Source organism: Lithobates pipiens, unplaced genomic scaffold (assembly GCF_037356315.1).
Source record: "Lithobates pipiens isolate NorthernLeopardFrog02 unplaced genomic scaffold, aLitPip1_a1.2 Scaffold_3, whole genome shotgun sequence".
In the NCBI taxonomy this organism is placed as follows: Eukaryota; Metazoa; Chordata; class Amphibia; order Anura; family Ranidae; genus Lithobates; species Lithobates pipiens.
The window spans coordinates 179,448,804-179,476,181 of NW_027507790.1; the positions used below are offsets into that span (position 1 = coordinate 179,448,804).

Genomic DNA, 27,378 nt, shown 5'->3' on the forward strand with positions numbered 1-27,378 from the left:
ACTGAAGTGATTGATTCCATGATTTATCATTCTAAGATTTGGTGTCCTTGGGACTATAGTGATGAGGTCTTTGCACTTGGGCTCTTAGGCCTATGTCCCTTATGATTTCCATTTCCAGTTGGCTTTCTAGTTTGTGTGCTACGGGACAGGTGGAAATGATTGTAAACGAGTTATTTCAGGTTATGGTAGTAATAAAGGACAACTGTCATTTTGGTATACATACTGTTTAAGCATGCCCTGTCCCCTGGGTGCAGCCTGCCTGGACCAATACTTGCCTTCATCCACATTCTAGAGATCTTCACTGTGCAACCCCCGCCCTTTCTTCTGAAAGCATCCTTGCCAAGATCTCTTCATCCTGCATGCCAGGGCCCCATTCATACCTATGAGGAGAGCTAGGCTCCACAGAAATGCTGGAGTTTGCTACAAATATGACTTTCCATCAAAATGAATGGGGCCGCAAGAAGCATGTACAGGATCACAGTTTAGTGAAATCTGATCAGTAGAAGAGTAATGCTGACTGTTATGGCTCAATGTACCTTCCTTGCGGTCCGCGAAAGGCCATAAGTGTCAGTTTGTTAAAGCCCGGAGAACAGTAAAGGGCAAAGCTGGTACTGAAACATAGGGTGGCCTGCTCTGCATACTTTGAATTTTAATGAGGGATCAGTGCTTTTCCCCACACGTTTAGAAAAACCTTGATCGGAGTGAAATGATGGGTCAGCATATCCTGTTTATATGTGCAGTCTTTTATTTTGCTACCAGAAATCCGAGGAGGATTGGAGAAGCATGGTAAAGACATTCTAAAATGATACTGACCATAAATGTCTGTGCTTTACTTCTTTTCTTGATGATTGATTGTCTCTGAAAGAAGTTGGCCCACTAGTGTGTAATATAGATCAAAGTCTGGGGATTACAGATTTAAAAAATATACTATACACAGAGAAAACAAAAAACAAAAAAACTTTATTTTTTTAACTGTCCCTCTCTTTATTACTTTGTTTATATTTTTATTTCATTTTAGCCTTGTACGTGTACAGATTGATCAGAACAGGCTTGTTCGTTAAAGAGGAAAAAAACACAGAACAAAAGTGAAGTTGTTGCCAATAGTGATCTGTCGAGTTTACGTTTTGTTTCAGTTTTTTTAAATGATACTTACCTGGATGGATGCAGCATCGGTCTGATGATACACCTGTCCCCCGCCAGCTCTAAGTCCGAGCGATCAAACACCACTGATCGCTCAGCTCTCAGTCACTGCTGTCTTCTCTGTCCACCCCCACTAACTAGCTGCACTCCTGTGATCCACATGAGAAGTACAGCCAAACGAGCTTTGGCTGTACTTATCCTTTCATTTTATACGGGGGGAAAAAAAAGGAAAAACGTGTTTTCAGTTTTATTAAATCCACATTGAGTGTATTTTTGGAAGTACTATATCATTTGAATTTCTTGAAGGATGATAGTGGCTTCATTATAGACAGCTCTGACCCTTTCAAGAAATGTGCTATGAGAAATATGAAGGCTGACATTCTTACCCTCCTATTCTGATATTGCTAGTTAACTGACTGTCATGCAGATCTGTACTTTAACCACTGCCAGCACTAATTGGATGTCATATCACGTCCTCCCACTTGTGCACTCTAGGGGGCACACAGCGGCATGCACTTTGTCACCTGATGTGTCCACCGGACACAGTGGAATACAGATAGTTTTTCCCCTTGTAGCTGTACGTGGCCTTGGTATCATGTGATCCCTGTGACCAATCACAGCGATCACATGTCAGCTGTTGGCTTTCATTTATAGCCATTATGTACTATTGTGATGATCTCTGTGATTGGTCACAGTGATCTAATGGTACAGGGTCAGTTACCGTGGACCTGTACAATGTTATAGCTATGACCAATCACAGCTATCACATTCGTACACAATAGCACATGAATGGATGTAATTCACCATTTCACAGTGATCATTGCTGTAATAAGCAGTCAGTGTTAAGAAGAAGAAAAAAGAAAAAAAAAATCCTAATCACCTCCCAAGAGCAGTTCAGTGACACTACTGCTCTGATCTTCCCAGAAATCCAGTGCTGGCTTGTGCACCCAGGTTACTTCCATGAACTACAGAACTCCTAACCATATGTTGTGAAGATACGGAGAGGGGGAGGTACTTTCCAGTCTTGCTGTAATATATATAGTACCGTGAGTGTGCTCTGTCACCCCAGGACAGGAAATGTGTTGATGGCAGAATCAAGATAAAAAAAAAAAAAATAGCTGCCACAGTATATTACAGACATTTAAAAGAATGTCTTTATCGGTCTGTCGACTCTATAGCCAATATAATGGTGATTGTAAAGGTGGTAATTAAAAAAAAATATATATAAAATCTAACATGTTATACTTGCCTGCTCTGCGCTTTGGTTTTGCACAGAGCAGCCACGGTCTTCCTCCTCTTTTTGGGTCCCCTGTTGGCAGTCCTGGCCCCTCCCCCCTGCCAAGTGCCCCAAATAGCAAGCCTCTTAAGCCATGCCCCTGTGAAAGGACATAGTTCATTCACACACACAGAGTGGCTCGGCCCCGCCCCCTGCTCTCCTCATTGGCTCACTGGCTGTAATTGACAGCAGCAAGAGCCAGTGGCTCCCACTGCTGTATGGGCCATTGAGGAGAGAGAGAGAGAGACCCGTTGGAGCCACTGCTCACATGCACATTGCTGGATTGAGACAGGGCTCAGGTCAGTATAAGTTAAGGCTGTGGGAGCTGTGCCCAAAATATTCTTTACCTTAATGCATAGAATGCATTAAGATAAAAAAAAAAAAACACCTAACATTTAGAACCACTTTAAAGACAACCCCCTCACTATGGCTTTAAGCAGATCTTTAACTACGAAATTAAGTTCCTCTCATCCTCATCCTCATCCTCATCTCATTGTTAGGCAGAGTAAATACCTTATAATTGCGGTGCAGCATGCCAATTCTTAATTTCTCACATAGGCGAGGATGACCTAGAGATTGGCTACCAGCTGCCTTCTGGGATGTCCATATCACACATTGCAGAAGGCAGTTTTTCAGTGAAGGGCAAAGTATTGCACAATTTCGATCCCACAGGGCACATGCTCATAAAAAAAGAGAAGGCAGACAGGTGGCATGGAAGCATAGCAGTGCAAGGAGAATGCTGGACTCTAGACTAGTAAGAATATTTTTTGTACCTGACATGTAGGAACACTTTCTATAGAGAAAATGTGGTTCTAGGTAGGAGTTTATCATTCTAGGTTTGTAGATATTATACAAAGAATCTGGGCTCTGACAGTCTTAGTGATAATAAGTACTTATTTGAACTAAATAGTCAGCCATTGTGTGCCAGGGCTTTATTTTGCGGAGGTGAGGGAAGAGGGGCAGGGAACAGATCTCTGAAATTTTGTCTTGTGCTATATATCAGAACTGACTGTTTTTTAGTTTTTTTTGTTTTGTTTTTTATTGAATCTGCGAGTGGTTGTAAACCCTTGCATATGCCTAGTTAAGCAACTATCCTCAGGTGATACACAGAGATGAAATTCATCACCCTACATCTGTTACCTGCAGCCACCTTTTCTCTACATTTCTCTACATTTGTTTAAAGTCCAGAATTTATAAAGCTTGTCTGAGAGTTCAGAAAAAAGGGGGTGGAGCGCTGAAGTTGCACTCCGCAGAGCTCGGGAGTGGATTGGTGGGAAAGGACACCCCCCCCCCCCCCCCTTCCCATTACACAGGAACAGAGTTGAGGATGTCAATCAGCTGGAGCATCCCTCCTCGTCACCATTTTTCTCTTGGTGTCAGGAAAACTTGTCAGAAGTGATTCATGCTGATAGCAGAGGAGCAAATCAGCAGACGGAAATGACTACAGAGGGATATACTTTGTTAATTTTTAATGTCTGAGGTTTACAACCACTTTAAGCTGATTCTAGATCTTTTAGAAACCTTTGTTAAGTCTCAAAGTCTGAGGTCTGTCACTTTATAATGCTTGAATAGTCGCATTCTCTGAATCATGACAGTTCTGTGCAGGTTTTATATTCCTAAAATAACCTGTTTTTCATAGAACTTCATGGGAATACAAGCAGTCCCTCCATCTTCAGTGTCGGCGCTGTCCAGAGCGATTACGCATTACTCACTCTTCCACTGCACTTTAGTTCACCTGGACATGTTTGGCTTCCATGGATGTTAAATTAAACGCACATGCTGAGATATTCAAGTGTGTATCAGAAATGTTGTTTTTTTTTTCTTCCCTCTCTCATTGTTCCATATCTTGCACCTGGCCTGGGTTATATGATTAAATTGGCAAAGGAAAATGCAAGCTATAAAATGATCCCTTTAACTAATCTGGTCCTATATTGTCCGGTAATAACTTTGCCCTTTTGGTTTTCTGCAGGTGGATGGAAGCCTGTCTGGTTGAAGAGCTGCCCCCAACCACAGAGCTGGAAGAAGGTCTAAGAAATGGAGTCTACCTTGCCAAGTTAGGAAGGTTCTTTGCTCCAAAGATGATCTCAGAAAAGAAAATTTATGATGTGGAGCAAACGCGGTTTAAGGTACTTGCCTGTCTTTTTTTTTTTTATTTTAATTTTATTTTGCGCTCAATCTTTTTAAAAATGTGTTGCCTGTCTTGAGAAGTTGTGCAAATCTGACACTTTTTGGGCAGTTTTGGGGTTGTGGAAAATCCTTGTAGCATTTAAAGCAGTCAGTATTGCATAATCACCAGTGGAAAAGCTATAATATTGGCAGTAGGGGAGTATTAGGTCAGGAAATTTAAGATATATTGTCATTACATGGCCTTGTCTGATCTCCTGCACCGCTGCTGTTATAAATGGGTGAATCTTGTTGATGCAGGCAAGTTGGTGGGTCTGCCTTGGGTCAATCCCTGTTGGCCAACGCGAGGCAGACCCATCTACTTGTCTACAATAGGAGGGTACAGTCAACATAATTTACATTGGAAACTGGGTGAGGAGACCAACATATTAGTATCTTGTCTATCTTCACAGAAATCTCATTTCCTACTTGGAAGGCAGCTCATGGATGTAGAATTCTCCCAGCTTTTTAATAAAAGTATATAACTGCTCTGTAAATCTTTACAATTTAACCATTTTGCTTAGGGCAGTTGCAATAGTGCTTTATGAAGCAGACCTTTAAAAGTGATACTAAAGTCTCCTTTTTGTTTTCTTAAAAAATAACAAACATATTAAACTTACCTGCTCTGTGCAGTGGTTTTGCACAGAGCAGCCTGGATCCTCCTTTTCTCTGGTCCCTCGCAAGGGCTCATGGCTCCTGCCGACTGCCCCCACAGAAAACTGCTTTCTACAGTCCCTTGAAAAAGTATTCATACCTCCTTGAAATTTTCCACATTTTGTGATGTTACCACCAAAAACAGGTATTTTATTGGGATTATGTGATAGACCAACACAAAGTGGCACAAAATTGTGAAGTGGAAGGAAAATGATAAATAGGATTCAAAATGTGTTACAAATAAATACGTGAAAAGTGTGGCGTCCTGAGTCAATACTTTGCAGAACCACCTTTTGCTGCAATTACACCTGCAAGTCTTTTTGCGGATGTCTCTACCAACTTTGCACATCTAAACAGTGACTTTTTTTGTCCGTTCTTCTTTGCAAAATAGCTCAAGCTCTGTCAGATTGTATGGAGAGTGTCTGAACAGCAGTTTTCATGTCTTGCCACAGATTCTCAGTGGGATTTAGGTCTGGACTTTGACTTGGCCATTCTAACACATGAATCCATTGTAGCTCTGGCTGTATTTTCAGGGTCAAGTCTCAAGTCTTTTGCAGACCCTAACAGGTTTTCTTCTAAGCTTGCCCTGTGTTTGGCTCCATCCATCTTCCCATCAACATTGACCATCTTCCCTGCCCCTGCTGAAGAAAAGCATCCCCACAGCATGATGCTGCCACCACCCTGTTTCACGGTGGGGTGTGTTCAGAGTGATGCGCAGTGTCAGTTTTCCGCCACACATAGCATTTTGCTTTTAGGTCAAAAGGTTAAACTTTGGTCTCATCTGACCAGAGCACCTTCCTCCACATGTTTGCCGTGTCCCCCACATGGCTTCTCGCAAACTGCAAACAGGACTTCTTATGGCTTTCTTTCAACAATGGCTTTTTTCTTGTCACTCTTCCATAAAGGCTTGTGGGTTGTGCATATACTAATAGTTGTCCTGTGGACAGATTCTTCCACCTGAGCTGTAGATCTCTACAGCTCCTCCAGAGTTACCATGGGCCTCTTGGCTGTTTCTATGATTAATGCTCTCCTTGCCCTGCCTGTCAGTTTAGGTGGGCGGCCATGTCTTGTTAGGTTTGCAGTTGTGCCATACTCTTTCCATTTTTGGATGATGGGTTGATCAGTGCTCTGTGAGATGTTCAAAGCTTGGGATATTTTTAATAACCTTACCCTGCTTTAAACTTCCCCACAACTTTATCCCTGACCTGTCTGGTGTGTTCCTTGGCCTTCGTAATGCTGTTTGTTCACTAAGGTTCTGTAGCAAACCACTGAAGGCTTCACAGAACAGCTGTATTCATACTTGGGTTAAATTACACACAGGTGGACTCTATTTACTAATTAGGTGACTTCTGAAGGCAATTGGTTCCACTAGATTTTAGGGGTATCAGAGTAAAGGGGGATGAGTACAAATGCATGCCACACTTTTCACATATTTATTTGTAAAAAAAAAAAAAGTGTAAACCATTTATCATTTTCCTTCCACTTCACAATTATGTGCCACTTTATGTTGGTCCATCACATAAAATCTCAATAAAATACATTTACGTTTTTGGGTGTAGCATGACAAAATAGAAAATGGAAAATGTTAAGGGTTATGAATACTTTTTTAGGGCACGAGCCGCAGCTCTGTGTGTCCATTCAGACACAGAGCTGCGGTTTGGCCCTGCCCCCTCTCTCTCTCTCCTCATTGACTAACTGACTTTGACACCAATAGGAGCCAATGGTGCCACTTCTGTGTCTCAGCCAATCAGAAGGAAGAGTCCCAGACAAACGAGACATTACTGCACATTGCTGGATCAAGACGGGGCTCAGGTAAGTATTAGGGGGGAGGGGCTGAAGGGGGCTTCTGCGCAAAGGTTTTTTATTCTAATGCATTAAGATGAAAAACGCTAAAATAGAACACTCTGCTTTTACAGAAGCCATTCTCAACCCCAGGGTTCCTTGATAGGATGCTAGGAGTTGCTGGAGATGTGGATGATTGACCTCCCTTTGATGGTATCTGTAATGTTTCAGGCCAGTGTTACTTGGTAAAATCTCAAGCACGACACTAATGATCTTTTTCGAGACCTGAAAATTCTTTTAGTGTTTAGTGAGATTTTGCAGTGTTTTGGCTATGAAGGTTGCAACGCCATAGAAGTGCTTTTTTAGTAATCCTCTTGCTGGTGATTCAGTCAAGAGGGTCGCTACTGTGACATGGCCCTAGAATGCCATGCAATTTAAAATTACATTGTGATTATGTCAGGCATATTAAAATGTATTAATGTTTGTCTAATTTTTGCACTGGAGCTTGCACCAGCATTTTGTATTGCACGAAGAATTAAATTAACCCTTTAAAGTGTTATTTCCAAAAAATGGAAGTTTTCACTTTATTCACAGCCCCCATTCCCTATATACACATAGCGTAAAAGCGCATGTGCATAATGAATCTATAAATAAAAAATCCCCATGAAACCTTGGCCCTGGGTTCCAGGTTACCTAGGTTGTGTGAGTGACCTGTTGCTCACTGCTGCCTTCCAGCAAAGCTAGGCGCTTGAAACCCCACAAAAATGTGCTCCTGCTGTGGATACTTCAAAAGAGAGGTTCATGAATACCAAAAAATAAACAATTATCCTCCCCTAGCTGGCTGCAGTTGTCCCCTGCTGACTCTACAGAGAACTGAGCGATCAAAAATCTCTGCTCAGTTCTCAGCCTTCACTAAGCAGAGAGCTGGTGACTGTTAGACACTGGCTCTCTGCTCTGCACCTCTAGCCCTCACTGGAACTCCAGGCTGTGGAGGGGACGGAAGTGGCTGGCTCAGGCTCTTAGCGGCTTGCCGAGAGGCTGAGCCAGATGCCAGTCAATAGATCTGGGTGGGTGCCAGCTGTAAAGTCGTCTGGATCTTTCCAGAACCTGGATCGGCAAAGTGACGTAAGCCAACAGCAAGCTTTAGCCTGCTGTTGTGTAAAAATGGGTCAAAACAGTGCAGAACAAAGTGCACTCCTGTGATCAATAGGAGAAGTAGGGCCAAGATGGCTTTAGACATACTTATCCTTTTTAATTCATTTATGTTTTTAATTAAAAAGTATTACATTTATTATTAACTACAGCTAATATAAGTACCTGAATTCTGCCTGTTCACTAGTATGCTGGATTAAATGGGCACTTTAAACAGCTTAAGCTTTCATTAAAAAGGTAGTACATTTATTCTTTACTACAGTTAGTATAAGTTTTGTCCTATGATTAAGCCAAAATTACGGGAGAAACATGTTAGAGGGAGGATCGTGGGTAGTGTGTCTGTGTACATGTGCTGGCCAAAATCGCCAGACACCAGCACTAGCCACTGTTTCAGTGTTTCCAGTGCTGGTGCATTTACTAGCACTAGACCAAAGGCTACTGACCCATGCTAGCATCTGACAATAAATTTTACATGCATAAGAAATTGGCGTTTATATTTGCTGATACCAGGGTTGGCACCCTGCTGTTACTGACATCAGAGACTGCCTTATGGCTTTACATTTCAAAGCAACAGAGGTTGGAATGGTATAATTAATGGCACCAGGGGCTGGAAATATGCATTTACTTACATCAAAGGTTGGCCTTATAATTTTTACTTTAATCTGCCTATTAATTTCAATTACATAATTAACAGTCTCTGTGGTCTTTTTAGTCGGGGGCAATTATGTAGTACTGCAGCTATTATCTTGGCATAACATTTACCTTACTCTGCCTTTGTTATTCCTATTCTCTGTATGAATGCCTTGCAGTGAGTGGCTGAATGAATATATAGTTTAGCCCTGGCATCAATATATAATATAGAAGATTGACGGGTCTTTATCTGTGAGCCATTGTCTAGAGGGCTTCTTCACAGTAAATACTGTGAAGTTTCTTGTGTATCTGCCAACCTGCTTCTAAAGTAATTTGTGAAGCTGCCTGTGCTCTCAATGCCAGGAGGAGCTGACCCAATTCCATGGCATCCTGGATGGTTCCCGACACAGCTCTGACATTTCACTAGTGCCATAGCTACTGTGCCCCAGATTATTGTAGAGTTCATAGTATGGCAGGTGGATGTTCTCAGAAATATTTCCCTTTGTTACCGCGACTAGTTATTAGATAACCTTGCTTAGACATGCACTGCTACAAAGCCAGAAGTTTTGTGGACAACCTGTACAAGGCAGCTGCGGTCTTCAGATCAGTCTGATTACTTTGACTTTTATTATTTTACAACCAGAGATTTCCCAGGACATATGTGAGAACAGAGGTTATTCTTTTGTTCCATACAGATTGCTGTATGGGCTGGTATGTCTGACACTAAAAATATATCTGACAGGAAGCGTTTCTGGCTGTATTTGTACAGTCGCTATGAAATAAAATCTTTAATGTCTTATGTCAATAGAGTGTTGTTGGATTGTTAACTGCTAAAATGTCTTCCTCCGCCATCCTATTTCTATTTTTTTGTTTGCTATACAGCTGACTGTATGACTGTTATGGTATTTTGGAATATTATTGTTAATACAATATATGATGCACAAGAATACAACCAATCTGCCTCCTGTAACTTCCTGGAAAGGTGACCAGTCACCCGTGCCCTCTTCCTCTCAACAGGGCAGCCAGTCTTCCAACCATCCCATTGAGATTCAGATTAGACAGTGCCAACATCACCTCTTATATGCCACACAATGCGACCCCCATCTGCCACTCTGCTCTTTCTATAGCCCACTGCCCTGCCAAATTTTACAATGTCCTGTGCCTGGCCTTGCACTAGAAAGCTCTCCCATCTTTGGGAGCCGGTGTCTACTACCTTGCTTTGTTCCACCACTACAGTCTGCCAGACTCTCCAGCAATGGACACTTATGGGAGTTTCGGATGTCTGTGCTCGCTGTGTGAGGACTTGTCAGTGACTTGGGCTTGGCGAAAAGAACCACAGTGCAAAACAGGGACACCAGCTTCCAACACTCTACTGGAGTGTAAATGGTCTTCTATTTCAGGGAACTTTGAATCTCTTGTATCTTTGAATCTTTTGAGCACAGGGTTATATCTTGTTGAACCCCTTATCTACTGTAACTGTACCAGACAGGGTCTGTCTGAAAACAATATCACTGTAATTCTGCAGGAAACATTTAGGATAGAATGTCATTTTTTCAGGGTACTGCGAAGAAAATCTTCACTTTTATGGTTCAAGTCTACTTTAAAGAGCACTTACTGACAAATGGCTGTGACGGACTGCCTGACACCCCAACTGGGTATCTCCTCCACTTTGGAACCAGAATATAATTTTACCCCAAGCATCAGACAGAACCAATGTGGAGTGAAACATGACTAACTTTATTGAACAGAAACACAAGTTTTATACATTTTAAACATGGGGGCAGTCGCCACATGAACAATGAGAACAAATATTACACATTGGGATAAACATCCCACAATGGTTTATTAACTAGGTAAAGTTGACATAAGACTAATTGCTTCATGTAGGAACCTCCAGGAGGATTAGCCAACAGACAAAAATAAGTGAATCAATTAACAGGAGAAAGACACTTAACAGTCAACACATAACACCTTAATAAACAGTTTACACGTAACAGCGCGGGGGGGGGGGGGCAGCATCAGGTTGTTTTGAGCCGATTATAATCATCTACTTTGAGTCTCTGAGTATAGAAGGGGGTTTGGGCTGTCTACCCCAACAAAACACAGTGGCCCCAAATCTGTAAACGGGTCCTCTGGTTCTCAGTCTGTGTGTTTCGGGGAGAGCTGGACTTGAATCCAAAAGTCCCCCAGGCACCCCCCAAAGAACGGAACCGCCTCAAAAGCCAGGGCCCATAATCAGTAGGAAAAAGGCCAGTCACAGTCCCCTCTAAAAGCCAGTCACAGTGGTTAACATGACAGGCTGGATATAGCGTTGTAATACATATTTGAAGTTTTTTCTCTATCCAAAGGTTTGTAAAGTGAGCAGATAATGTTGTAATCAACCTGCCCCTTGCCACGCTGTGCACCTACAAAGTATAGGAACGGTGATGTGCCCTCTTCAGATCTTTGGCACTGCCATGCCTCTAGGATTAGGCGTAAACAGTAGGACACGGGTGAACCCATGCTGAGCACTATTCTGTTCCTCTACCAAGTACTCTTTCTCACACAAAATCTTAGAGCTGGGCTTCCACTGCTAGCCTGCCTTTTAAAATGCTTTGTGGCAGCTCAGTTTGCAGATTTCAACAAACTACAACAGCTGAGTTGCAAATTGATTGATTTATTGACATTGAAAGGAATGCATATAAGAGGTGGGTTATGGTTTGTGCATCTATAAGTTTTATTTTTTATTCTTTTGCACATTTATGAATCTTCTTTTTTTTTTTTGAACAGCGGTCTGGCTTACATTTTCGGCATACAGATAACACAGTACAGTGGTTGCGAGCTATGGAATCAATAGGACTGCCTAAGGTAAGAAATCTTTAGTAATGGTATAGTAAAAACTATGTGTATATAAACCTGGTCTCTTCTCTGCAATGCTGAGCTTGGAGCAAATCTAAACTAATCGGCCACAGTGCTAGCAAATTGTACTTAAAGAGTACCACCTAGTCTGCGTGAACCCCATGTGATGTACCAAGTCATTGTTAACAAGTTCCATTGGGTTTTCTATTTTGAATGAAATGGACAGCCCAGGAATTTAACTCCTGCAGAGTCTTTAGATCTCTTGCTGAGGTATTGAAGAGGTGTAAAAACTTAGCAAGGGATTGAACCTTTTCAATTTAGATGGAATCCAGTTGATAAAAGCTGTGTTGCTATTTATGAGAGCGGTAGGAGGGTTACCCTTTCATATATAAAATGGAATGCCTATAGACTAGCATATACCTTTAGTGTAATCTTTAGAAAATAATTTCTACATACTTTAAATTTAAGCAATATACTGTTATTAAATGTGTTTCAAATTCTGAAATGTAAATCATATTTTTCTACAAAATTAGTATTTTAATTGATCACATACAACTGTTTAAATTTCTATAATTGGAGTTGATAATTTTTTCCTGTTTTGATGTGCAATTACAGATATTTTATCCAGAGACCACCGATGTTTACGATCGAAAAAACATTCCACGTGTCATATACTGTATTCATGCATTAAGGTAAAAAAAGAAAAATTGTATTCATGTTTTGTGTAATAAATAGAAATTTGTTTTTGACCATATATTCCATACAGTGCACCTAAAGTTTCCTTTCCTAATCATTAAACAATAGTCCATTTATGGTTCTGAAATTTCTGTAGCAATGTACAGTATGTTATTTTCATCACTTAAGGGCCATTCTCCTACAGTCATTGGGAGTATTCTCCGTGTTTTTAAAGCCCTCTAGTGAATGTTGTACAAGAAGACTAATGTCCATAAATGAAAATTAAGGCATTGGGCGTAATCCTTGGCAAATTCTTGCTACATGTGCAGAAAATTGGGGAAAGAGCACTGCAGGTCTCCATGGGTAATTGTTTGAAATCATTGGCTGAACGTAGCTCAGAGACAGGTAAATCTTGTGGCATTTGCAGCTGTATAAATACACTGAACGTTGTGGATATCCTCAGATGACATGACTTGAGGAGAAATCCAGACCTGACCAATTCTTCTGTCTGAATGTGCCAGTAAAGTATGGTGAAGGTGCATTATAAATTGATATGCCTGCTAATGTGTCGTGTATCGTGTGTTAACCTGAGATGACTCTTCTCAAATCACTTGGTGGACTGAACTCCATCTAGTCCACAACATGATCATTTATATGGATGTGTACAGTGATAACATATATTGCACCAGGAGGGGTTACTGCAGAAGAATGCCTTAATTGGTGAGACAAACTGCGCACCCACCCCTATTTTCCATTTTTTATTGAAAGCTAAACTCTTCAAATCCAGTTAAAAATCTGAAATGGTACAAAGTTAAAGTTGAACTTCACGCTTAATCAACATTGATTACCGTATTTATTGGGGTATAACACGCACATTCATTTCAGGAGGGACGTTTCAGGGAAAAAAACGTACATTTTAAATGAGGAACTTTGAAGCAAAATAAGGGTCAGTGCCCATCTGCAGCCTCACCATTGCCATCAATGCAGCCTGATCAATGCCCATCCGCAGCCTCACCCTTGCCATCAATGCAGCAGCCTCAACCTTGCCATCAGTGCAGCCTGATCGATGCCCATATGCAGCCTAGAGGGGACAGGGAGGTGTGCGGGACTTATGCCAACAGATTACATACAGTGAGTATCTCATATGATAGACAGAATAGTGTTTCAATGGCGGCCCAGGAGACGGGACTTCCTATTACAGAGGCGGCCAAGTAAACGGGAGATTCTAACTGTATGTAATCTGACGGCACTCGTCCCGCCCTCCTCCCTCACCCCTCTGAGGTAGCTAAAGTTGAACTATTGGCGTATAACACGCATGTGCCATTTGCACCCGATTTTCAGGGTGAAAAAGCACGTGCTATACGCCAATAAATACAGTATTTTTAATCCTCATGCTGCTAGCATTAGTAAATGGGTACGAAAGTATATCATATGTACTTTTTTTATTTTTTTACATTTCTTCAGTCACTTGCTGGTTTCTTGCTCAGGCAAATGATGTCATACATTCCAGGAGCCTTCAGGAAGGGGGGTTTCAACTAAGCACACTTTCCTGCATGCATGCTTGAGTTGAGGGCAGATGGACTCCAGAAAGTAAATTCTACATGAATCATTTACCCTTACTCAAGATGACCATGGCCAGAAATGCTAGGGGTTTGTTTTTCAAATTGATTTATCAACAAAATAAAGTATAGAGACGTGGCTGGATGGGGGAGTTGATAAAAATGGATAAAATTGTTTTTGGTTTGTGGTGCTCAGATACAGTAAGATCCGCTTTAAGTGGTAAACTGTCAGAGGGGACAAAAGTTTAAGGCCTTTTTCAGGGAAGAGGTAATGGGTTAACAACTCACAGTTGTTCTGTACCAATGTAAGTAAATAAGTCTTGAGCCCACATTCACACTGAGAGCCGTTTTGAAATCGTGCAAGTTCAGCTGAACACGCACGATTTCAAAATGGCATTTCTGCCTGATTTCAGGGGCGATTTGACAGACATCTGTGCGGGTTCATGCACAGATATCTATTCAAATCGCCCCCAAAGTCTCCAAAATTGGTGCAGTAGCTACTTTTGGAAATCTGTGCCGTGGCGCAAAGATTCGGACAGTGCTGTTTATCGGCAATAGGCAACGATTTAGCATATCAAGTGGCATATCAAAACAGCATAATGTGAACGTGGGCTGAAAGTTTAACGCTAACAATTCTACAGGTGTCCCAACGTTTGTTGATTACTTACAATCGCTCGTATAAAAGCAATGCTGAAACAGACTGTTACTGCACCCTCTTAAGCAATATTTGGACAATATTGTAGTGCAGGAAGTAGTATATTGCTCTTAAAATGGAGAAAAAAAGGCAGTTTACAAAGGAAGACAGACCATTCTAATAACCTTTAAAAATGTAGGTCTTTCCTTTGGAGAAATTGCACAGCCAGCCAAGGTAGTGAGTACAGTTTCCTACATCATCAAAGGCACTTGGAAACTCAAGGAAACTCTTACAGCAGGAGGTATGGCAGACCCAAAGCCATGGCAAAAAACAAGTTTCTGAGAGGCAACAGCTTGCATAACTTACGTCACAGCATCAAGCACAGCTTAACACTGATTGAAGTAAGCAAGTCTCAGTTTCAACTGTGAGGAGAAAACTTTGAGCTGCAGGTTTGAAAATAAAATGTTTGCCTGGACCATTAAGCATCGACTACTGAAGACTTTAAAGTGGAGGGCCACCCTGAAAAAAATAAAAAAATAAAAAAAAATAAAAAATAAAAAAAAAATGAAGATTTTTTTTTTTTTTTTTTTACTTACCAGAAATGCCTGTTGCTAGGCACATAATCCTAATCTTCCTCTTCCTCCTCCACGGAGATCTTCTGGTCTTCTCTCCTTGTCGCGTTGTCTTCTGGGTAATGGGTCACGCTGTGTTCTGGGAACTGTGTGTTCCAGAACACAGCGCGTCCCATTCACAAAGCGCTGCGCGACTCGCGCATGCGCAGTAGGAAACGGGCAGTGAAGCCGTAAGGCTCCACTGCCTGTTTCCCTTAGAAGGAATGGCGGCGCCGGGACCCGAGAGCCGAGGGACGGGTCGGCCTCGGGCGACCGACATCGCGGGTGCACTGGACAGGTAGTGTTTGCAGCTGCTGACTTTTAATTTTTTTTTTTTTTTTTTTTTTTTTTTTAAACGCCCCTCCTCTTTAAGGAGGTCTTATGGGACTGATGAATCAAAATTTGAGATTTTTGGTCCATCATGCAGGGTTTTTGTATGCCATCAAGTAGGTGATGGGATGGTTCCTCTGCATCTAACGGTAACTGTCAAGCATGGAGGAGAAAGCATGATGGTCTGGAGCTCTTTTGATCCAGAGTTGGTGACTTGCACAGAGTGCATGGCACCCTGAACCAAAACTACTACCACAGCATTTTGCAGTGCCATGCAATACTCTCTGGAAAACACCTAGTTGGTCAGAGGTTCATCCTACAGCATGAGAATAACCCAAAACATACCTCCAGGCTGTGCCAGAACTACCTTAGATGAAAAAAACAAGACGGTAGGATCCAAGTCATGGAATGACCAGATGTAAACCCCATCATGCCGATTTTAGGAGGAACTGGATAGAGGGGTAAAAGCAACGCAATCTACAAGAGCAACACATTTGTGGGAACTTCTGCAACAGTGCTGGGAAGAACTTTCCGAACATTATTTGTGTGCTCGGGTGTTGTATATTGGCAAAATCCATGATTTCTTTTTGATGTCCAATTGTTTTTGTTCTATGCTTTTTTTCCAGAGTACATTGAGACATTTAAACTGTAAATTTTAAATATAAAGTGGAAAAATAGGGGTTTTCTAAAACTTTAGATCAGTATTGTGGCGATGTCACAAGTCCTTTTACTTCTGCTCTATTGGCAACATGAGGTCCATGTTCCTGTACAGAGTGGTGCTTGCATAATGACATGAGTGCCATTCAGTGCAGTGTACTCTGAAGTCTGGCATGGTGACATTCTCCTAGGAGGTGGTGGGTCTGAGTTCAGCAGAAGTGGGTTAAATAATGCTGGCTGTCATTCAACCCTGAAGACTTTCAAAATCTAGTGGCAGAAATAAATTGCTACGGGAGTCAACAAACCAATTGAAGATGAGCATTGCTGCAAAAGCCGCTTCTTTTTAACCTGGAGTTCAATGTGAAACACCCCTACTCGGAACTGCTCATTGGCCTATTGACCCATTTTACCCGCTGCCAGAAAGCAAGACTAAACTTTCGGAAAGATTTGTCCAACCATGCTTTATTGTGGATGCTTGTGACTGGGAACTGACTAATAAGGACAACTGTGGTGGTTGAAGGGTGCGTGGCCAAGTTAAAATACTATTGTATAAGTTGAGTTTTGCAAAGTGGCAGCACTGTGGTCATTGGTTTGAATCCTATCCAGGGCACTATCTGCAAAGTGTTTGCAAGTGCTCCCTGTTCTTGTGCAGGTTTCATTTCACACTCCAAAGACATGCTGGTGGGTTAATTGGCTCCTCTCTAAATTGGCCCTAGTATATACTTGCAAGCAAGGGTGGCGAGGACAGGGACTGATATAAATGTGATGTAAATATGCAATATGTACAGAGCTGCATTGTCAGCGCTCTGTAAATACCTGTAATATAGAGGCAGAAGAGCTGGAATCTCTTGCTCTGATCTTTCGGATATGGTTTTTATTGAAGGCAACCAATTTTTAAATTGCCCAGGCTCTGAAAATTTTAGTTCAACAATTAAGCAGCAAATAGTACAGACTGATCTACTTTAGATGTTGACTGTATTTGCCGGGGTCAAGCCCAAATTTAGATGATGTGAAACATATACAGATCTGCTTTCCAAATGGGGATTTTGGCTGTGCACAAATCATCGCTGCAGATGTGGGAATCACAGCTGTGCTAGGCTTTGTGTTGTGTTAAAGTACATCTGTCTGGAGGGGTTTTCATCCTAAAGAAAAGCTCCAGAAATACGGATGTCGTCTCTTCTGATTTATTTGCAGCCCAACAACAACAGATTCAAGTCCTGTATAATTTCACATGGAACACAGACAATTTTCTCAGCAATATTTGTCAGAAGATCCATAGGTCACACAGTGCTTTCTGTGGACTGGAGATGTCAATCTGTGCACGATTCATTTAGCTTGGTGCCAGATAGTGATGTTTAAGTGAGTGAAGCAAAGCCTTTAACATCTGCCTTGTATTTCCTGTTACTGCAAGTAGCAGTAGTGGTAGAGCGGTCCTCTGCTACCTAGAGGCTTCCATTATCTACTTCCTGGCCTTGTCAGCGCATTTCCTGTGTGTGGAAACCTCTTCCTTTTCTCATTTGTAATAATGCCAGATATTTAACTAATTCACTGAAATATAAATACTTATTCTTGGGCAGAACATGCAACACACTTAATTGCCAGCTAGTGTATTAATGCCTTGCTTAGTCTGTTCCATGTTGTTTTTTTTTCCCCTCTTCATTTGTTAAGACATGAGGAAATGTACTTATTTTATTTAAAGAGAAGCATGGGAATTTAGTTTTTTACAGAATTGTACTTGCCTAGGTGGATGCAGCATTGGCTTGAATGGGAACTGAGCGATCAAACACTGCTTATTGCCCAGTTTGTCCCCCTCCCCCCCAGCTGGGCTGTGGAGGGGGCAGGAGTGGCCGGCTCAGGCTCGCTGAAAAGCTGACCTGGATGCTAGTCCAGGCATGTAGGCGGATCCCGACAATATGGTCACAAACTTTCCCGAGCCTGGACTGATCTGTGTGATGTCAGCCGGCTGTCTGCTGAAAACAGGCTACAGGAGTGCAGAGCGAACTGCACTCCTGATCGACAGGAGAAGTATAGCCTAATGAGCTTTGGCTATACGTCACCTTTAATTTACGATGACTGTAAGGCTGGGTTTCAGTGTCATGTATGTTACATTTATAGATCTCTAATGTGTAGTATTTATTAACGCTAATCCCCAGGTGGTGTAAACTCCATTGCCTACAGATGTGTATGCTTTAAAAACAAATGTATTTTTATATACAGCTAGTATAAGTACTTGAAATTGTTTTGCTATCAGCTTCCTTTGATCCTCTGCAGAGCAGCACTGGGGTAGTTAGGGGCAGTTCCAAGAGCTTTATCAGGTTCTGCTGCATGATCGCGTGGTGTCCTGTTTTGATCTGAAGCCCACTTACTGAGCTAGAGTGGTAGTATGCCTCACATTCCTCCCACCACTGTCCAACCATATGTTCATTTATAAGTAAATGTATATTTAATGAGGGTTTGATTGACAGCGCTTGTCTCTGGTAGCAGATGTATGCTTGAGACAAGTGCTGTCATTTAGCACAGGAGGCAGAGGGGTCAGCAGGGATCACACCTAGGAATGCCACTTTTTTAAGACTGAGTACAAGTACCGATACTTTTTTTCAAGTACTCGCAGATACCGATTACCAATATATTTTTTTTTAATGTCAAGTGACAGTTTTCAAAGCATAATACAGACTAACTGATTTGCAGCACTAATGGCTGGCAGTGATATGCAGGACTGATAGGTGACACTGGCTAATGGCCACTGATTTGCGGCAATGATGGCTGTCACTTATGGGCACTGATAGATGGCACAGGTATGTGGCACTGATTTGCAGCACTGATAGGTGGCATGTACTGATGGGCACAGATTTGCAGCACTAATTGCTAGCACTGATATGCAGGACTGATAGGTGGCACTGACTGCCACTGATTTGCGCCACTGATGGCTGGCACTTATGGGCACTGACGGGCACTGATTTGCGGCACTGATAGGTGGCACTGACTGATGGACACTGATGGTTGGCACTTATGGGCAATGATAGGTGGAACTGTTTGGTAGGCATGATAAAATAAAATTGACGATATGTGATGACTGACAGTGAGTATACAAGAGCCAATCTTGATACACCCTGCACTCGGCCTCAGTAAGCATAGTCAGAATCCAGCAGCAAACATCTTGTTACACCCAGCCTATATAGTAACAAGATGTCTGCTGCCGCCTTGTGACTTCAGGCTACTGAGTTCAGAGTGTACCAAGATGGGTGGCGCCTTGTACAGCCTCTGACGGAGACTCGGACCGTCACTTCTGTTAACGATTTTGACGGCCCAGTCACTGATGCTGGTGATGGATGCACACGGCTGTGACCCACACCCCTGTCCACAGGCTTACCTTCCTCCGCTGCACTGCAAGGACTTACTGTGCCAGGACCCGCGCTTTGCCTTCTCTCCACCCATACCGGCCGCCCACTGACTTCCGGGAATGCAAAGTATTGGGGGAAGCATCAGGAGCATTTGCCTGAGTACAAGTACACGGGCGTTTGTGTGTGAGTGTGTATCAGTGTCTACAGTGCTGACTGTAGCTTTCCCATTGGAATGCTCATAAATTGGGCTTCAGCCTGGGGTGGAGCTACAGCACAGTGCAGAAAGAAGTAAACCTGTCATAATAATGAATAATGTAGACCAAGTGTTTTATTATTATTATTATTATACAGGATTTATATTAAACCAACATTTAGCCCTCCTCTTTACAAAATAAAGAGAAACAGTGCAGTTACAATAAAATCCAGGACAAGGTTAGGAGGGCTCTGTTTGTGAGACCTTACAATCTAAAGGGAAGGGCAAGTGATACTGAAGGTCATAGCTGGGTGTATAAGTGGTTTAAGAAGGCAAAATTAAGTTTATAGGCAGAAGCAGGATAGGTTTCCCTGAATAAATTAGTTTTCTAAAAGGCAGACAGAGGAGAAGCTAGCCATACAAGTTGAAGTAGGGTGTTTGAGAGGCTCTAGAGAAGTCCTGGTGTGGTGAAGCTTTGAAAGCAAGAAAAGCAAAGATAATGATTTGGGTGATATTTTGAGTTGAGTTTGGTAATGTAGCCACAGACACTTGTTGCCTTGGGGGATTAACTGGTATTTTAGAAATATAATGATGGGTCTTTAATGCCCAGCTGCGTTTATGGATGAACTCATAGGAAAATAGGTAAAACTAGTATTCCAGCTTGAGATGTAGACATCTTCGCTACCTGAGCTTTCCCTGTAAGTACTTCTGCACATGTTCTCTTTCATGTTTTATTGCCATAGTAAATACTTTATTTTCTTCTGGATTTCGGGAGTCATGATATGACCACAGTCCAGAGGAATGAGGAAAAACGCACTGATTTATTTGACGTGCTGGCTTACAAAGCACAACCTGGAGGATTGTTGTATTGGGTTAAATGGAATTTCAGGCACATATTATGTCACTTTCAAGCGATGGAGTATTTGTGAACAGATGTTCTCTCTTGCATGTTATTAATATGACCATCACAACACACACTGTAAAGTCTGAATTTACTATTCAGGAAAGTAGTCTGTGCCAAATAAAAGGAAAACATACACAACTGTATTACTGGTGGTTATGCAGCTGAAACAATTAGAGGCAGTAAACCTAAAGCACAGCTTTATTAATATAAAATTGAAGCACTCCAATAAAAAGGAGGAAACTCTCTTACTTGTGATTAGACTTTTTCATGTAGTAAGAGAAAATTGAGTACTGTCCGTGATACTTTTTTTTTTTAAATTTATATATAGTAACACAGTTGTGTTCCCAGGCTGCAGTTCCTTGTGATGACACCTACTGGTGAAATGTGATATTGCATACAAATTTAAGAAGGTTTATATAGTAGTTCTCTGTGAGAAGCATTGTATCCGAATAATTAGACTTTAGTCCACCAATGTCTTTTAAAGAAATATTTTTGTTGGAGAGATGCTCACAAATGCAGATAATGCTAGACGGCAAGCACAATGTGTATGAAGTATTAAAAAGCACTACTGGAGTCCACCTATGGTGTCAAATTGGATGCACACCCTCATGCATCCACAGTCCATTGCTCAGTGTAAGGGCATTCTATGACCAGAGCCACACATTGTCACATGGGATGTCCAGACAATACTGACTTTTCTGAAGTTCATTATTTGCATAGGGACGAAGTTCAGGGGCCTCCTTTGAGCAATGTGATCTACTCTGTGTGCAACGTCTAATGAAATGTAATTGTTATGATACCTCCTGTTCTACAGTAACTTCACTATGCAGTCTTTGCCCAGGCTTACTTTAAAGTGCATCTGTGTCCAGACTTTGGATATTAAATTACATGCTGTACTTGATCTTAAAAAGCACTTGAAAAGCAAGGCCAGGTCGACATCCTATCAGTGCCCATTTTTGTCAGGGCTCTGGTCTTTAGTCTGTTTAGATGTCTCTACTAACTTTTCACATCTAGACTTTACAATATTTGCCCACTGCTCAAGTTCAGTTAACGTTGATGGTGACCGTTTGTGGACTGCAATCTTCAAGCCATTCAACATATTTTCAGTGGGATTTAAGTCTGGGCTCTAACTAGGCCATGCAAGGACATTCACCCTTTTCTCATTCAACCACCGTGGGGTCATTTGTGCTGTGTGGTTTGGGGCATTGTCATGTTGGAAGGTAAACCTCTTTCCCATTGACAACTTTCTGGCAGAGGGCAGTAGTTTTTCCTCAATTTGACTGTATTTTGCCCCATCCATTTTTCTTTCTATCCTGACAAGTGCTCCAGTCCCTGCTGCAGAGAAACACCCCCATAGATATTACCATCTCCATGCTTTACTGTAGGAATGGTGTTTTTTGGTGAGCTGTATTGGATTTCCGTCAGAAATATCATTTGGGGATTAGGCCAAATAATTCAATTTTAGTCCCATCTGACCAGAATACCTTTTTCCATGTGGCCTCAGAATTTTCAAGGTGCGTTTTGGCACAGCTCAGTAATGACTGCATGTGGCCTTTCTTGGAAAGTGTGTGTGTTTTTTTTTTTTTTTTTTTTCTTGCAACCCTCTCATACAAGCCACATTTCTGGAGAATTTGTGATATTATTATTATCACATGCACACAATGACCATTCTTAGTTTAAAAAAAAAAAAAAAACTTGCAACTTCTACAGAGTTGCTGTAGGCCTCTTGGTAGCCTCTCTGACCAGGTTCCTCCTGTCTTTCATCCAGTTTGGAGCGACGTCCTGACCCAGGGAGGATCTGTGTTGTATCAAATACCACGTCACTTGGGAGCCAGTGCGCATGCCCAGCGGCTGCGATGCCCGCCGGGCACCCGCGATTGCTTGTAACAGAGCCAGGATGTGGATCTGTGTGTGTCAGGGGAGAGGAGACCGATCATGTGTTCCCAGTACAGAGGAACATTGATCGGTCTCCTCCCCTTGTGAGTCCCATCCCACTACAGTTAGAATCACTCCCTAGGTAACACATTTAACCCCTTGTGTTAACACGGTCCCTGCCAGTGACATTTATATAGTAATCAATACATTTTTATAGCACTGATCGCTGTATAAATGTGGTCCCAAAATAGTGTCAAAAGTGTCCAATGTGTCCAATGTGTCCGCTAGCGTCTATTTTGTAGACGCTATAACTTTTGTACAACCCAGGATCTCCATCTAGGTGGACATGGTGAGGTCCCTCTTTAGCAAAGAGGAGGTGCTGCTCATTTGCCGGCGAGAGGAACATCTTTTTTTTTTTAAATTGTAATTTTTATTGAGAGAATTTTTTACAGAGAATGAAAAGATACAGAACTGACAATATTCAAAGAAAATCTGGAGCATACCTTATTGGAGAGACTGATATAACCTCATGGTGACTACAGATATACAGTAGCAATGGAAGGATAAAAAAAAAAAAAAAAAAAAATAACTAAAAGAAAACAAAGCAAAATAAAATGCAGAAAGGAAATAAACAACAGAAAAGTATTACGTAAGACCTTATGAAAATAAAAAGGCTGAGAGACAACACATATCGTAAAGCAGAGGTTGGGGTCTTGAGCAGGTGCTTCAATAACGTGACTAATATCTGACAAAAGAGGGCTACATACCACTATAAATTTCCTCAGGAGGTAAGGTAAGCTTCAAATGGCCGTTGGGCCAGCAGAAACAGACTTGAAGTACCGACAAAATACAAAACATCAGGGAGCCAGAAGGTCAGGGAACACTAGGGGACGGGCACCAACCGGGTGGCTAGGGGTACCAAGGGCTCCCGTGGGAGCCCAAAAATCGAGGCATCCCATGGGGCCCAGATCACGCCAAACCGGTCAATCCCATCTTCCACCATAGCCGTCAAATGTTCCATCCTGCGTATGTCCCCGACGGTTTGTATCAGCTGAGTCTGGGTTGGGGGCTGAGTAGACAACCAATTAGAGGGGATAGCTCTTTTAGCAGCAAGCAGCACATAGGAAGCTAATTTATTAGCTGCCTTCCCCAACTCCGGGAAGGGAAGGCCTAGGAGAAGGTGGACAGGATCCAATGGAATGGGGGTGTCAAAAATTTGCTGGAGCATGTGAGATACCATGGACCAGAAAGGAGTAATTAGAGCGCATTGCCAAGATATGATAATGCGTACCCTTGGTCCTCCCACACCTCCAGCACATGGGAGAAAGAGAGGCGTCATACCGATGAATAACCTCGGGGGTCCTATACCAGAACAGTAGGACTTTATATGCTGTCTCTCTCTGTGCCACACATCTGGAAATTTTAGAGGTGGAGGACCAAATTCTGGACCATTGTGAGAGGAACATCTTGTTTAAGCGGATTACAGCGCCCGGCCACGGGAGACCTGAGGAGGAGACCGACACCTGGACAGAGTCTATACGCCTGTTACCCCTGCAGGGCTGAGGCCCTCTGGTGACTGTAGATAGAAAAGGGGGGACACACCTGGAGGAGGGGAGCACTGAAGAAGTCACCTTTTTTTTTTCTGCTGTCACACGGATCACCATTCACAGATTATTATAAATTTTTTGATGATTTTACATTTTTAATTACATTGTGTGTGTGTGTGTGTGTGTGTGTATATATATATATATATATATATATATATATATATATATATATATATATATATATATATATATATATATATATATATATATATAATATATAGTTTTGACATTCTTGAATATAATTTTTTGGGACATTTATTTACAATTTTTTTTTATTATCTAAAACATGAATTAGGATTGATTTGTAGTGGATAATTAGCACAAAAATAAGACTTATTTTCAGGGAAACCGGGTATATGCCGTTGGTTATATATATTGCACTTTAAATTTGTAGGGATTTTGCACTTTAAGTATTATTTTACTTATATATTCCCATCAGTTTGTGTCGCAGGTTTTTGATATATGCACTGGTTCACTTTTCAAACACAGGTACTGGCACTTGCACTTTATATACATATACTTTTATTTTTCTTTGACCAGCACCATCTCCCCTATTTAGAGTTTGTTTTTTTTGTTTTTGCAGACCCACTCCGGTGGTGTTTCCTTTTTAGGGAGGCTGCAGTTCACCGTTTTATCCTAAGTGCGGATTTCTGTTTCTCATAAAAAAAATTTGAGGTTTTTTTTTTTTTCCAAAACTTGTCACTCTTTTGTTTATAGCGCAAGAAATGAAAAACATAGAGGTGATACCACCAAAAGAAAGATCTATTCGTGATGAAAAAATTATTTTATTTGTGTACAGTGTTGCATGCGCAATTGTTCAAAATGCGACAGCGTTGAAAACTGAAATTTTGGCCTGGGCATGAAGGGGGTGGAAATGCCCTGTATTGAAGTGGTTAAAGAGGAAGTAAACCCTGATGGGTTTTACTTCCTCTCTTGCTTGTTGCTGCAGCCTGCAAATGAAAAGCATAACGGGCTAGTATGCATCGCATACGAGCCCATTATGTGCCACTTACCTGAAAAAGAATCCAGCGATGTGCCCTGTGTGGGCAGCGTCCATCTTCTGGCCCTCTTCCTTCCGGGCTGCGGACTCCGGCTCTGTGCTTCACCGGAACTACGTGATGTCGCTCCCACACACGCGTGGGAGCCACGACTAACAGCACAGGCTAGGGAAGAAACGGCACTTGGTTTTGTTTCTTCCCCGCGCATGCGCCGTAGGAATTTTCGCCGGAGTACAAGTCAAATATATCCTAAACGGTGCATGTTTAGGAGATATTTCCACTACCTATAGGTAAGCCTTATTCTAGGCTTACCTATAGGTAGTCCAAAAAGTGGGTTTACAACCACTTTAATAAAAGACTTCATTGTACTTCTAGGCATTGATATATTTTCTTGTATCCATCTCCTGACTTGTGCCTGTCCACAACTTTTTATCCTGGAGATCTTTTGACAGTGCCTTGCTACCCATAGTTGGTTGTTTTGCTTCAGTTGCACTATTGGGGACCAAAATGCAAAAAAACATTTGCATAAAACAAATTCAATATATGACAACTAGAATAAGTTTAGAAGATTTTTTACCAACTAAGTTTTGCCATTGAAAATAAACTTTCCGGGTTATGTATGTATTATCCTCCCTACCATGTTTCAGGTCTCAGGTGCTAAATGGGTGGAGTCTACTTGGCATACAGAATGAGGGGATTCAGCAGTGTGGTGATCTGTTAAAAACCACGAGTGTCACCCTGCTGGGTATAAAGTGTGGCAGAGATATGTGAATCACAAGACTGGCAGAAGACGTGCAACACTTTTTGTAGACAATTCAATTCAGTTAATTATATTGCAGCTGTGTATTTAGCTGTTTGGTTGGAGTTCTGCTCTGGATAATAAGTATATGAGGATATACTCTGACAGTAATGGAATGTGTTGCATTACCATTTTTTGTGGTTAGCTTTAATAGTGAAACAATTGCCATCTGCCAATAAGGCGTTAAGAGCTTAGCCCCGCAGCTCTGAGTCACAGCAGGCTGATATGAGAACTGAGACTGAGAGCTTGTATGATGTGAAGTCGGATAAGGAGAAACACATGTGGACCTCGATGTCTCTTGTGTGGTCACAGGACCTTGCATATGTGCAACGTCAAGCCAACTTTACCCTGAAAAAGCAGCTTGTTTTTTTTTCTAGAAATCATGCTATTTCAGTTCCAGTGTGATTTAGAGAAACTCAGGAAATGAAAACGATTTTCAGAACTCTGATGACTCATTCCATTTTCAGAACACTTTTTATTTATTTTTTATTCACATTTACTGTAATATTTATAGTTTTATCAAAGCTCATTGGTTTTATGTATTTCTGTTTGTGGCTATGAGTTGAGGGAGAAAAGCTGGTATGGTGATGTACCATCCTGGTGCAGGAGTTTTATCCTTCTGTGGTATAGCTGTGACAATTTCCTCTCCCAAAGATGTGACAATCAGCTGTACATAGATTTCTGTGCATGGATCTTCAATAATAAAAGACCAGTGTTGGTGCTATTTGCTGAGACCACTTACTGCTTATTTGCCCAAGTATAACAGCAATGAATATAGTCTTCCCACTGTTTCTGGCCCGAAAAGGAGAATGACAGAGGAGTGTTGGCTTCCATTTCCCCATTCCTGGCACTACTCTGGTCTCAAGGTCACGTGTTAACATTCTAGGTGCTGTATCATGCAGTGGTCAGAATATCATAATCTCTGCATACCGCAATTTTTTTTGGAATAGAACATTTATGTAAATACATTTTGAATTGCTGCTGGCTCTGAAATAAGGCAGGAATATACAGTACTGTTCAAAAGCTTTAGGCACTTCTGTAAAGTGAGGATGCTGAAAGTGAATCTAAACCCACCGATTTTACTTGTTCCCCAAAACGGTTACATTTGGGGCATGCTCTGAATAATAGCCGTTCGACTTCATGCGCACTAGACGTTATCAAAATGCCAGTAGCTTTAGGAAGCTGTAGTTATAAAATTAGTTTTTGCAGTAGCGTTGTTTATTTAAATTTTTTATTTTTTTTTTTTTTTTTTTTTTTTTTTTTTTTTTTAGAAAAACTATACTCACAAAAGCTTATGGCTCCAAAATGCTCATAAATATGGCATTTTTGAGCGTTTTACAGCTGACAAACTCCTCTTCAAACCCACTGTTCTGTTTGTTTTGTTTTTTTCCCAGCTAGAAAATACCCTTGCCAAAAAATGCTGATAAAAGCCTGTGTGTGCATGGACACATAGGATAACATGCTGGGGAGTTTACTGGCTGCAGAAAAAACTCCCTGAAGCCAAAAACGGCAGCTGTAAAAATGTCCAGTATGCACAAGGCATTATGGTTACTAGTTTGC

General features: G+C 41.6%; 1 protein-coding gene across 4 annotated transcripts in view; it reads left to right on the top strand.

Moving 5' to 3' along the window:
• Nucleotides 1–27,378, top strand: part of IQGAP2 (IQ motif containing GTPase activating protein 2) — a 401,604-nt gene that overhangs the window by 165,940 nt on the left and 208,286 nt on the right. For all 4 annotated transcript variants that reach the window (XM_077462564.1, XM_077462563.1, XM_077462566.1 and 1 more), the window contains 3 exons: nucleotides 4,386–4,542; nucleotides 11,567–11,644; nucleotides 12,251–12,327. In XM_077462564.1, the coding sequence (XP_077318690.1) occupies nucleotides 4,386–4,542; nucleotides 11,567–11,644; nucleotides 12,251–12,327 (312 nt within the window). The remainder of the gene's footprint in view (nucleotides 1–4,385; nucleotides 4,543–11,566; nucleotides 11,645–12,250; nucleotides 12,328–27,378) is intronic.